The 13,598-nt window shown below is 41.2% G+C and overlaps 1 protein-coding gene across 4 annotated transcripts in view; it reads right to left on the bottom strand.

Annotated features, from left to right (window-relative positions):
- The window catches only part of LOC126297705 (protein unc-79 homolog), an 810,295-nt gene that overhangs the window by 386,589 nt on the left and 410,108 nt on the right, over positions 1-13,598 (bottom strand). For all 4 annotated transcript variants that reach the window (XM_049988834.1, XM_049988837.1, XM_049988836.1 and 1 more), the window contains exon 27: positions 7,337-7,559. In XM_049988834.1, coding sequence (XP_049844791.1) covers positions 7,337-7,559 — 223 coding nt within the window. The remainder of the gene's footprint in view (positions 1-7,336; positions 7,560-13,598) is intronic.

Here is a 13,598-nt window from a genome sequence, read left to right as displayed (position 1 = left end):
TCCAGGCTCCAATGTGTAGAAAGCCAGTTTTGTTTCTCCTGATGACAACATCCTCCTGAGTAGTCCCCACTCAGATATCTGAATGGGAATATTTTACCCAAAGACAACACAATCATCATGTAACCATACAGTAGAGCAGCATGGCCTTGGGAAAGATTACTGTTGAAGTTTCCTGCTGCTTTTGGTTGTTGCAGTACCAGCACAGCAAAGCCGTTTCAGTTGGTGTTACAAGGGCAGATCAATCAATCATCCAGACTGTTGTCTCTGGAACTACTGAAAAGGCTGCTCCCCCTCTTCAGGAATCACCCATTTGTCGGATCTCTCAATAGATACCCCTATGTTGTAGTTACAGATATGATATGTTGTCTGATCAATGGCTATGTCCATAGTCCATCAGCGAGGGGAGGGGGGAATACAGTGTCACTGACACAAAAACAAGTACGGTAATGCAGCAGTTGATCTAATAATAAATAAAAGAACTGAAATGCAAGTAAGCTGCTATGAACAGCATAGTGAACACATAAACATAGGCATGATAGCCACAATACAATAGAAAAACAGGCAACATTGTGAATTTGACTTTTATTCACTTGAGGAATAGTTTCAGGTTGTGATTCATTTTCAAATGATCAAATCTGCTGAAACTGGTCATAGTTATAAAAATTATTGCTAGTGAACTTGGTTAACTTGATTCTTCAAGAATAAAACGTGAAAATATTCAGGGACAGGCATGCATATAACTTTTCAAAATTTCTGTGAAACTTTGTCACAGAGAACATGAGTGTATGAGCAGTTATTAACCATGGGCTATGTCCAGAAACTTGATCAGCAATATAGGAAAAGAATCTGTCAGTTCTACTAAACATGGCTATGTTGTTCTTATAGCAGGATCAAATTACAAATTGTAATGAGATCAGTACAGTTTGTATAGTTGCCAAAATTAAATTCAGTTAGTACAACCAAAAGAAAGTATGGAAGTATTTATTTAAAAAAACTGAGCCTCACCAGGTGGTTACTCATGAAACACACTTTCACAAAGGTCAACTGCAATTTTTCAACTGAATACTGTTTCTGTTTTGTAACAATATGCAACAAAACTAACAAAAAGTAGGTCACACATATCAAAATGAGTTAGTGCATCTAGAGTTAGTAAGACAAAACTACTCATGGAAATAAAAATTAATTCAAAGCTTGCATTCCTTAAATATGTGTGCACATACAAAAATTTTTAACAAAACACTTAAACCAGTAACGCAAACAGCAAACAATATATTTATTTCAAACCCAGAAACAGCAGTTTGATCAGTTTTGAGGAGCTAAGTTTGCAGTGAAATGGAAAAAAATCCCTCTCTAATACAGTAAGAAGTAGTACAATCATTACTGGTCCAGGTTCCATATATTAATATTTTATAAACTTCTTCATAAAGTGTAATAAAATGGGTGACTGATTGACAACAGGCACAAGTCCTAAAGTGTCCAGTATCATTGTCTCTTCTTTGTACTCCATTCATAATTGGTCAACAAAAAGAATAACTGTCATTAAACTTCCCTAAAAGCTGAGGTCTCTTATTTTCTGAATGTGGGCATTTTGGAAGATGTATGCAAGATGAAGTAATACAGTGCTTGGCTTCCCTGGAATATAAACTCGCCAAATTTTAAGTTACCTTCTCCTTGAATAAAAAGTCACTGTAGTAGCATCTGTCACTAGAGTTTGATGAGCATCTCCATAATATTCTCACACTTGCTTAGCAAACCCATAGTAAAGCACATTACTCGTTTTTGTATCTTTGATATCTCATCTACTAATCTTTGATAGTAAGAGACCAAATTAACAAAAAATATTAAATAATCAATTGACCAGGTGATTTCATGAATGAATTCCATTTTCTTAAATTCTTGCAATGAAACTGTTTTTCACTAAAAATATTTTTAAGAAGTCAGTCTATTTTCATCCCTCTGGACTGTTACTCCCAGATATATTTCAGTGTTTCAGTTGTTGCTGTTTCTATTAGTTTACTGCCAATAATGCAATCTAACAATAACATATCTGTTGTGACAGTGCCACCACATTTAACAGTTCCGCCACAACAGTACGCGCAAACGGCAATAGAGGTGCTCTGCAACTCGGCTGAGCATGGGAGCACCAACCAGATTGTTCCTAAGTGAGAGTGTTTGAATATGCACGCAATATTGGTGATTAAAGGTTATAACACTTTTTGGCGACGAGGATGGGATATTTTCACTGCGTTGTGGATTTGTGTGTTCGTGATGGGGCAGACAGGGAACAGCTTATGCAAGCGCTCATTGAACAACAAACACAGCTGACGGCTGATATTCAGGCACAACAAATGCAGCTGACAGTTCAACAAACACAGATGACGGCTGCGATTCAGGCGTTGTCGACGTCGCTTACTGATCGTCTGTCTTCCTCTTCTCCACCTCCATTCTCTCCTTACGACAAGGCCGCTGAAGACTGGGAGGATTATGAGAAGAGTTTGTGGCAACACTTCTTGGCTTTCGGCATTGTCGACGCTCCTATGTTTAAGTCGTTATTTTTATCTTGGATTTCCCCACGGATCTATCAGTTGCTATCTCAGTTAGCCCCTCTGCGGGAACCTGCCTCTCTGTCCTTCCAAGAAATGTGTGACATATTCTCTAACTATTACCGAAAAACACCCACATTGTTGCTGCCCGTCTAGCACTCTACCGGTGTCGTAAACAGCCCCATCAATCTTACCGAGCTAGGGGGGTGGAACTACACGGTCTGAGTAGGAAATGTCAGTCTGTCACGGACACTCATCATGAGTCATATGCTGATTCAATGGTTAGGGATACTATTCTATTGCTTGCTCCTGATAAAGAAGTTCGGCAACGTGCCCTACAACTGCCAAACCCGTCGTTGTCGGAAGTTCTAAGCATCTCTCAATCCTTTGAAGTGTCTCACGCTGCTGGTACGCAAATAGATGCGTGGTGTGATGTTGGTGCTGTACAGTCAACTTTCGACATGGACAATTTGCCTGTTTCACAGGAGAACGAAGATGTGGCGGTGGTTCACTCACGTAAACAATGTTGATCTGGGCCGCAAAGCTCGCAGCGAAAGCAGCAACCACAGGAGCAGGTTCGTTCCACACTTCCTTCTTGTCCACATTGTTTCGTACAATATGACAGGGCCGCGAGTCCACAACATTGGGCCACATGTAATTCATGTAGGAAAAAAGGCCACATTGCTTCTGTGTGTCAGTCCCCTAAAGTTCTTGTCAACGAGGACGAGGCATTGGACATGGATGTTCACTGTGTGCTTTCTCAAACAAATAAGTTACTTGTTACTGTCCGTGTTCTGGATAAATACATCCGCATGCAAGTGGACACTGGCTCTGCAGTAACTCTCATTAATTCTCACACGTATTTGGAGTTGGGCTCTCCTCCTTTGTTCACAGTTACGCGAAATCTGAGAACTAATAAGAAACAGAAAGTTCCTATCATTGGCCCCTTTGATGCTTCCACTGCCTACAAGTCTGTTGTTAGGCCCCTCACGTTTTATGTGGTGGATCATGCAGGCACTGAAAACCTGTTCGGTTATGATGCTTTCCAGTTGTTCGGGTTCTCCATTGATGATGATGTGCACCTCATATCTGCGGATATTCCGTATCAACAGCTGGATGGATTGTGTTCTGAATTTTTGTCCTTGTTATCTGTTGGTCTGGGTCGTGCCAAGGATTTTGAAGCACACATTACTCTTAAACCTACAGCTCGCCCTAAGTTTTTCCGGGCACGCCCTATTCTGGTGGCGTTGTGTGCACCTGTCAAGGCTGAGATAGACAGGTTAACAGCTTCAGGGATTCTCCTTCCTGTTACCTCCAGCAAATGGGCGTCGCCAATCGTGGTGGTTTCTAAACCAAACGGGAGTCTGCGATTGTGTGGTGACTTTAAAGCCACTGTCAACACTCAGAGCCTCATTGACATTTATCCTCGTCCTGAGGAGTTATTCACTAAGCTCGCTGGGGGCCAGTTCTTTTCTACACTTGACTTATCGGAGGTGTACCATCATTTGCTGTTGGATGCTTCTTCCAAGGAATTTCTCGTCATCAACACTCCTTGTGGGTTGTATCAGTACCAGCGGTTACCATTTGGCATCACTAGCACGCCGGCCATTTTTCAGCGGTTTTTGGAACAACTCACAGCTTCCGTTCCCAGCTGCATAAACTATCTGGATGACATTGTTGTCACGGGGGCCTCCACTGAGGAGCATCTTCATAATTTGCGTTCACTGTTTCGGGTTTTGCATTCGGCTGGGTTGAGGTGCAATCTGGAAAAGTCACAGTTCTTCCAACCCTCCATTATGTATCTTGGTTTCCACTTGTCTTGTGAGGGCATACGTCCTCTCCATCAGCACGTTGCGGCCATTTATGCTCTACCCCGGCCGTCTACGGTCAAAGAACTTCAGGCGTTTCTAGGAAAGATTGCTTATTATCACAAATTCATTCCATCCATGGCGGTGGTTGCTCATCCTCTGCATCAGCTGTTACACAAAAACGTCCCTTTCTGTTGGTCCGACGATTGTGAGCAGGCTTTGGTCCACCTGAAGGCTCATTTGCAGTCAGCGCCTTGTCTTGCCACATTCCGTCCAGGTCAGTACTTGGTTCTGGTGACTGACACGTCACAGTATGGCCTAAAGGCTGTTCTCGCCCATCGGTATGAGGATGGGTCGGAACGACCCATCGCCTATGCTTCCAAGACCCTCAACGATGCACAACGACATTACTCTCAAATCAAAAAGGAGGCGCTCGCTGTCATTTATGCTCTAAAAAAGTTCAGCATTTTTTTGTATGGTTCTAAGTTTCACCTCATCACCGACCACAAGCCGCTGGTCTCTCTGTCTCACCGCCTGCAACGTTGGGCCTTATACTTGTCTTGTTTTCACTATGAGATTCACTATTGCCCCACAGCCCAGCACACCAATGCTGATGCATTGTCATAATTGCCGATGGGCCCCAACCCGGTTTTCGATCGTGATAAACTACTCTGTTACCACATTGATGAGGAAGAACGTCGAGCGGTCGAGGGTTTTCCACATACAGGTTTGCAGGTCGCATCGGCTACTGCGCAAGACCCGGTCCTGCGTCAGATGATCGGTTTTGTTCAACGAGGTTGGCCGGACAGGACCAAGGGCCGGGCATCGGATCCCCTTCGCAACTACAGTGCCTTGCGCCTTCATCTGTCTGTTCATGATGGTGTTGTTCTTCTGGCCATGGATGGCGCATCTCCATGGGTCGTGGTGCCAGCCTCTCTTCACAAAGATGTTTTAAAACTGTTGCATGAAGGCCATTGGGGTATTTCTCGGACTAAGTCACTGGCCGGCAGGCACGTTTATTGGCCTGGTATTGGTTGCTGTGTGTGGTCAGTGTGCTCAACAACTGGTGCACCTCGTACAATGCCCTCTCCGTGGCCTGATCCAGCACAGCTGTGGGAATGGGGGCACGCTGACTTTTCCGGCCCCTTCCTCGGTACTTATTGGCTACTGTTGATTGACTCCTTCTCAAAGTTTCCGTTTGTTGTTCGATGTCCGTCGTCCACCACTGCGGTGACGGCGCTGGCTTTGTCCAAAATCTTTGCACTAGAAGGTTCACGATTGTCATGGACAATGGCCCTCAGTTCTCTTCGCAGGCCTTCCGTGATTTATGTACTGGACAAGGGGTACATCATGTTACAGCACCGCCCTTCCATCTGTAATCGAATAGGGAGGTCGAGTGCCTTGTCCGCACTTTCAAAAGCCAGATGAAAAAATTCTTTAGTAATTTTTCCACAGATGATGCTCTGCTGCAATTTCTGAGTTCTTATCGCTTCACGCCTCTGGGTGATCGCAGCCCTGCTGAACTCTTGCATAGCCACCAACCGCGCACTCTACTGCACCTGCTTCACCCTGTCAGGCCGTGTGCTGTGTCCCCTAGTGAGGGAAAGTACTCGGTGGGCACCGACGTGTGGGCACGAGGGTACGGATCTCACCCTAAATGGATTCCAGGGATTGTCAAGGCTCTTCGTGGCCACCGGCTTTGTGAAATACGTACGGACGACGGCACGGTTGTTCGCCATTACGACCAGATGGGCCCACGAGTGGTGGCCACGCCGGTGCCACCACCCCTTCCTTCGCCTCCACCAGCCCGAGAAGCCAATCCTGTTGCTGCTGCCAATCTACCATACGTGTTGATTCAGCCGACGTCGCTACCGCTTCCGAGTACGCCGGTCGCCTTCTCCTTGGCCCATCTCGCAGGAGTACACCCCTAGGTCCACGACACCTGTGGATGCTACTCCAGAGTTTTCACCCATCATCTTGTCCAGCAGGCACGTCCCACGCACGAGCTTCGGTCCTGCACATTTTTGACCGTACTCACGTGTCTCTCTGCGGGATCTTCTCGGGGCCTCACAAGAGGCCATGGATGTCTCCGCACTGTCCATGTCTCGAAGGTAGTGATTTTTTTTCACAGGCGGAAAAGTGTTGTGACAGTGCCACCGCATTTAACAGTGCCGCCACGACAGTACGCACAAACGGCGATAGAGGCGCTCCGCAACTCGGCTGAGCACGGGAGCACCACCTAGCTACGAATGGCGCCGGCCGCATGTCATGGCACGGCAGTCAAATACGCGATACTGAGTTGATATCATGTAACCATATTGTTCTTAAGTGAGAGTGTTTGAATATCCACACAATATTGGTGATTAAAGATTATAACAATATCTTTATGCATAGTTACAAATAGTAAGTGAACTATAATATATTTTTAACACTGAAAGGGCATCTTTAGTGCAAGCATTGATTTTGTGGCTCATGCTGTTTTGTGGAAGTTGTAGAACTCATAAATATTAAAATGGATGTCATTAAGTAAACAGAAGATAAAATATCATCTGTACCATGACTCTTCATGGTTGGGAGATGAAACATATATGGTATGTGGAAGAGAAAATTGAAGAAATGAGGCTACTCTGAAGTAGTTCCCAATAAGCAGTTTGAAATTTCCAGTACAGTTATCTTAAGGAAAGGGTTGCTATTTGCACAAACATTTTTCAGTATATTTAATGGCACAAAGAACTGATGAGTAGGGTTACATTAAAAGACTTCACCACAAAATATATTTTACAAATAATGGACATTATAGTTACAAGAAGTATTATAATAACATGATTAAAGTCATGTGTTGTTTCTAAATTAGAATCCCTAATGTATAAAAATGTAGCAGTTAAATTTGTATGTGAAAGGATTTAGCTTAAATACCGTTATAAAAATAATATTTGTAAAACTACTAATAACATATCTTAATATATTTTGACCAGTCTAGGATACCTTGTACATCAGAACAAGAACAGCCATTAGCCAAGACCGACGTGTATGGGGCTCCAGAAACCATAGGCTATATGCTGGAACTTGGAATTCTCCTGGATGATGAGGACAAGGACAATACTGTAAAAGCACAAGGCATGTTGGCAGGAGAGAACAGCCCATAAGTTGATTCTGGTCCAACAATTGTGGCAAGTTTGCCAAAAATGCATTAAATACTGGTGACATTCTGAAACATATTATATAATATTTACATAGAAATAAATCACTAATTCAGCTATTCATCATCAACAGCAAGAATAAAAGACTTCAGTTTAGTTTAGTAAATCAATATACACACTACCCAAAAGAAAATTCTCTTACTACGTTACTACTTCAATATCAATTAAAGGGTACACAAAATTTGTAGATACTCGGGCTAAGTTTGAAATAGTCAAGTTAATAGGTTAGCCAATACTTAAAAAAACCAGCTGTTCCTTGTGATATATGGGGGCTTGCTGAAAAGGAATGCCTTAAAATTTTTTATTCTGTTCTCAATATTGGTTGACGTATTACATGTCATACATATCACTTGGTGACAAGATGCAACCCTTGGCCATTAGAGGGCTCTGAATTGCACTGTGTTATGTTGTGGTGTGTACCATAACTAGGTTGATGCATGAGAGATCCACAGAAAACTGAAAGTATGAATTCAAAGTGTTTGTTCACACTTGAAGCGCAATCTCCTTTGGCATGAATCTGCCAAAAAACACACAAGCACTGTGACATATGTAACAATGAGACACCTTGTGTTCACGGCCATTTATCATATACATATAGTCCCAACTTTATCCTATTTGATTTTCACCTATTTTGAAAAATTAAAGCACCCCTTTGAGGACTTCATCTTGTTAGTAATGAAGTCTCAGGTTCAAAATCCACCACCACTTAAATTTTGAATAAAAATCATAAGCAGTGGTGGCCAAACACTTCCAGTATAAGAAGTCACCATCATTCATCCAACAGCCTTGTCAAAGACGCAGTTGATAGTTGGAGTGTTGACACATTATCTGCAAATCCAGTAATGCTGGCAACTGATGGGTTATGCATAGGGATCATATCAACCTGTACTGCAGCAAAAACAGACTGAAGATGAGGCAATGAAGTGTTGAAACTGGTAACGACAAAATAAAATAAAATCATAAGGATGGCTGTAGGTGCTTTTATTTTTTGTCAAGACAGTAAACGGCCATCGCCCTGAGACCTCCTGCTAATAAAGATTGACATACAAAAGCTTAATTTGAGGAAGAAATTCCTGAGAATGTATGTTTGGAGCACAGCATTGTAAGGGAAAACTGGAACGGAAGAGAATTGAAGCAATTGAGATATGGTGCTACAGTGGAATGCTATCCATTAGGTGGACTGATAAGGTATGGAATGAGGAGGTTCTCCATAGAATTGACAAAGAAAGGAATATATGTAAAACACTGCCAAGAAGAAGGGATATCATGGTAGAACATTTGTGCAGACATCAGGGAATAACTTTCATGATACTAGAGGGAGCAGCAAAGGGTAAAAACTATAGAGGAAGACAGAGACTGGATACATCCAGAAAATAATTCAGGACATAAGTTGCAGTTGCTGCTCTGAGAAGAAGAGTTTGTCACAGGAGAGGAATTTGTGGCAGGTCACATCAGACCAGTCAGAAGACTGGTGACTAAATAAACAAATAAATCTGTGAGAAGAAGCTGCGACTCATGGATGTGATTCCAACACTGAGAGTCATGTAAAGAGTATTGAACTTAAGGAATAAATTTGGCCAATATTAATTAATTTTGGAAAGAAATGTTTTAGGCTGGCCTGAGAAGTATTCTGCATGTATTTGTTAGTAAATTTAAAGAGAAACTGAGGGGATCAGATAGGCATGTAGTGAATGATGATTCATTTAAACACTGTATCTTCATAGAAAATATACTCAATTTTGATTTGTCAGTTATCTTCATGGAAATGAAGAGATGTGTAGGAATGGAATTTTGGAAGAGCAAAACATCTCTGGATGTTGTAGTTAACAGCAATAAAAAAATTACAAGCAGAGATAGACCATTAAGTAACTGAGTAACGTAGATGGATTTGTCTCTGAGGGATAATTTAAAAATTTTGTCTACTAAATGATCTGGAGATTTTGCTGCCTTGTGTTTTGTGTTTAGATTTAAGTTGTAATATGTTCAGCTAGGATTTCAGCTCAACCATATTACCTTTATGTTGTGGCTCCACATTATTTGATTCTGCTTAGATATTGTGGTATATAGGGCTGTGTGATTGGTTTATGGTTATTTTGATCCTCAGGAAAATGATTTTGTTTGAAGTTATGTGCTTAACTAGGACAGGTTTCCAAGTCATTATAGTGCTGCTTTTTTCATATCATTCTTGGACACTATAACCTTTTCCTTCACTTTTCTTTCTGTGTCCCTATATGCAGGCAACTGTGAGTTTTATAAGAAATATGGACTACAACTGATTTCAGTTGATGTATAAAATGCTGGCACATGACATTTATTTTTTATGCCAAATTTCATCTTTGTAACTTGTTATGTAAGATTATGAATATTGCTACAACAGCAAATTATTTGAATTTTCATAATTATGTAGACATTCTGTGTGTAAGCCTTTAATATACTGCTGGGCAATATAGGTGAAGGACCCAGAAAGGAGGAGGAAATGAAATGAAACTTTATGGTTTAAGAGGGTATGTGATATATGTGCAGATGCACATGCATTGCCCGAACTCTTACGGGACTTGGTAAGATTGTCTGCCACTAGTAATGAGTGTAATGGGCAGGGGCACTATGAACGTAGTGTGTGGACATTAAGTTGGGAATGTGGGTCTTTCAGGGAGCGTGCAAGGGATAGATCCCTGCAGTTGCACTATCCTCTGTGCATTCAGTGACTCAGATGGATAGAGTGTCTGCCATGTAAGCAGGAGATCTCGAGTTCAGTTGGGGCAAACAGTTTCAACTGTCCCAGTTGATGTATATCAACACCTGTCGGCAACTTAGGGTCTTGATTTAATTATCATTTCAGGGTATGTAATGTTATTTCAGTGATCAGAAATTTAAGTGAAGTTTACAAAGAAATTGGCAATATGAGCCTAATTAGCATAACAATGATGCAATCACCTACGGTCTGGAGGAATGCTCTGATTCAGTTGGGAAGGGTGTCATCATGCTTGTACTCCCCTGGGCCAATCTGACCCACAACTGCTGTATCTGGTCTGTGGCATCCACTGACATGAAGTTGATGCCCATGCTGGTCCCACATAATTTATATTCTATTCGGGACAGAGCTGAGGATATTGCTGGCCACAGGAGTGCCTCAACATCCTACAGACAATTCATTGAGACCTTGGCCATATGTGGATGAGTATTGTCCTGTTGAAAATGTACCATGACAGTATCGCATGATATATAACATGTGAGAACACAGGATGTCCTTTAGATATTGTTGCACCATCACAGTTCCCTCAACCACAACCAGACATGAACTGAAGTCTTACCCGATGGATCCCCACACCATGACACCAAGAGTTAACAACACTCTGCTTACCCAAAAAACTGGAAGAATGGGACCTCTCCCCAGGTTGCATACTCACCAACGATGGTAATCCAATGTAGTGCAGAACTACAGTTTGTTGCTGAACACTTTGTGATGCCTTTCAGCAGCAGTACATTCTACCCAGATGAAGCATCACTCCAAACATAGTTGACTGTGTTGTGGTGGTAAGGGCAGCCTATGACTGGGGTGGTAACTGCTTTGTCTGACTGTTGCTAGTCTCTGACCAATGTTGTGAGGGTGAGGGGACATAGAATGTTGCAAGGAATCCATTACTTGTTCTCAGATGGCAGGTACAGATGTGGAGTGGTATGATGAGCTCAGTGCACCATATGGTGAACGTCTCTTGGGCTGGTAAGATGTGGTCAAATGGAACTTTGATGTTGAGTATGGCTACCCCCATGCATTCCAACATCAGGCCACTGTAATATACAAATGCCCCAAAATCTAGGTATTGTACAATACAATCAGTCAGCCAAATGGAGATCAACAATGAGGTCCCTATCAAACTCTGTCTGATACTGATTACACTGTCTCACATGAGTATGTGACATCTCTGCATCCTTCACAGTGATGCACCATACCAGGCCTCTTAACACTAAACATGAGCACACAAACACACTCTGGTGCACATTCTATCTGCCACAGAGAAGTGAAACCCATGTACATACCCACTGATAGTGTGTATGTGTACAAGGTTGCATTGACTTCTGACAATGTCTCCTGAATATTTTACTTTTTTTTATTTGGCTGTGCATTTTGCAAGATTTATGATGAAATTTTGTGTACTGATACTAGTCTGATGTGACTATCTTCAATTAAAGACACTGATTTAGAACAAACTTTTGATACCTCCATGTGACTACATCTGAGGAAAACAGTGATGTTGCTTAATGGCAACTTCTGCAAATTGTCTGGTTAACATATAAATAATTCTGATGCTGAATATACTGTATAGGATGTGTGATCTAATTAACATTTATTAATTTTAATTGTTTCATTTTACTATTGAAATAAGCAAATCACTCTTAAATAACGTGGGCACAGTTGTAAAATTCTGTTACACACTTTAATTTTACAATCTTTATTGTTGAGGATGTAGCGTACTTGGCTAATGTCATTGGTAAATAAGTATATATGGAAAAACTATATTTATGGAAATCATGAAAATTAAAGACTCATAAAAACCAATTCTTCTTCTCCTTCCTTGCCTTTTGCCATCTCTCTATGGGGTTGGCATTTCTTAGATGGATTTTGGCAATGTTAGTGACAGCTGGTGGCCAGATGTTCTTACTGATCCCACCACCCCTCCCAGAATGAATTTTTTCTATTCATTTGTCTGAGTAGAGAGTGGGTCTCACATTCAAATGTGAGAAAGTTTTCTAAATGTTTGTGAAGTGTGTCTGAGGCAGGTACCAGCTCAGTATTCACCTACTAAGATAAGAGAAAATGCATAAAATCCACATCCAGGCTGGCTGGCTCATCATTAAACTGTGAGGCCAATCTGACCCAGGGCAAGTGTTCTTCCATGAATCCTGGAAGCTGAGCATTAACATGCTGGCTAACTGGACACGTGGATTCATGATCACTGAAGCTGTAAATAAAACAGCTGTCATGCATGCTGACAATACAGTTCTAACAATGGAAAGTCCAGGATGGATCAACAACAAAATTATGGAAAGCATAGATTGCTACTCACCATACAGAGGAGATAAGTCACAGACAGGTACAATGATTTGAGTTTTCAGCCAAAAGGCCTTCTTTTAAAGTAGAAAACACACACACAGTCACAGAAGCACAGCAATCTTTTCGTTGTGCCTGTTTGCGACTAAACGTCTTCTCTGTATGGAAAGTAGGAGTCTATCCTTTTCATTATCTTGATGATGAGTGGCAGCATGTAAGTATAAATTCTGGGTGTTCACAAACTTTTTAATTTAGATAAATTTGAGTGTGTAAAATTAATAGCATGTCATGCTTATCAACAAATACATAAAACTTCATTTGCTGTCAATAGTTATAATAATAATAATAATAATAATAATAGTAATAATAATAATAATATGCATAACTTGTCTGAAAAAAGAAAGAATAGTTTTTGTGGAATTTTGTAGTTTTGTACATAATTAAGTACAATTTATGGCAAGAAGGAAATAATATTTAAGCTTTTGTGTAAGTGGGAGCTTTTATCGAACAACTGTAGAAGATCCCAAATACATGTATTAGTTAACATATTAACTTCCAGGCTGAAAATAAGTCATTCTTACGTTCCACTCACACAAGAATTTATGCTTATTACACACTTCTTTGTTAAATGTTTGCTTGTAGTCATGCTTATTTGATTTCATCATTTTCTCAGACAATGAATCTGGTCTGTGTTGCCCTAATTCCTTTGTAGCTATCTTTTCCTGGTAATTTTCTTTCCTGTAAGCACTCGAGATAGATTCAACGGATCTCATGTTGACACAGCACAGAAAAGCTGGTTCCTGCACAGTTAACAACCAACTCCAAACACAAACTGCTGTTTGCAGAAATGATTAAATATCTACCAACAAGGTCACTTGAATAGAATACAAATGAGGTGCTGTGAGCCATAAGGGTCAAAAGTGCACTGTCTTTGACCTGACATTTAAGTGAACATCAGAGAAACCAGTGAGACAGCTTTTTGAAAATGTTCATTCAT

This window comes from Schistocerca gregaria, chromosome X, assembly GCF_023897955.1.
Source record: "Schistocerca gregaria isolate iqSchGreg1 chromosome X, iqSchGreg1.2, whole genome shotgun sequence".
Lineage (NCBI taxonomy): Eukaryota > Metazoa > Arthropoda > Insecta > Orthoptera > Acrididae > Schistocerca > Schistocerca gregaria.
Note: the sequence above shows the minus strand (reverse complement) of the source record. Positions and strands in the feature narration are given on the sequence as shown.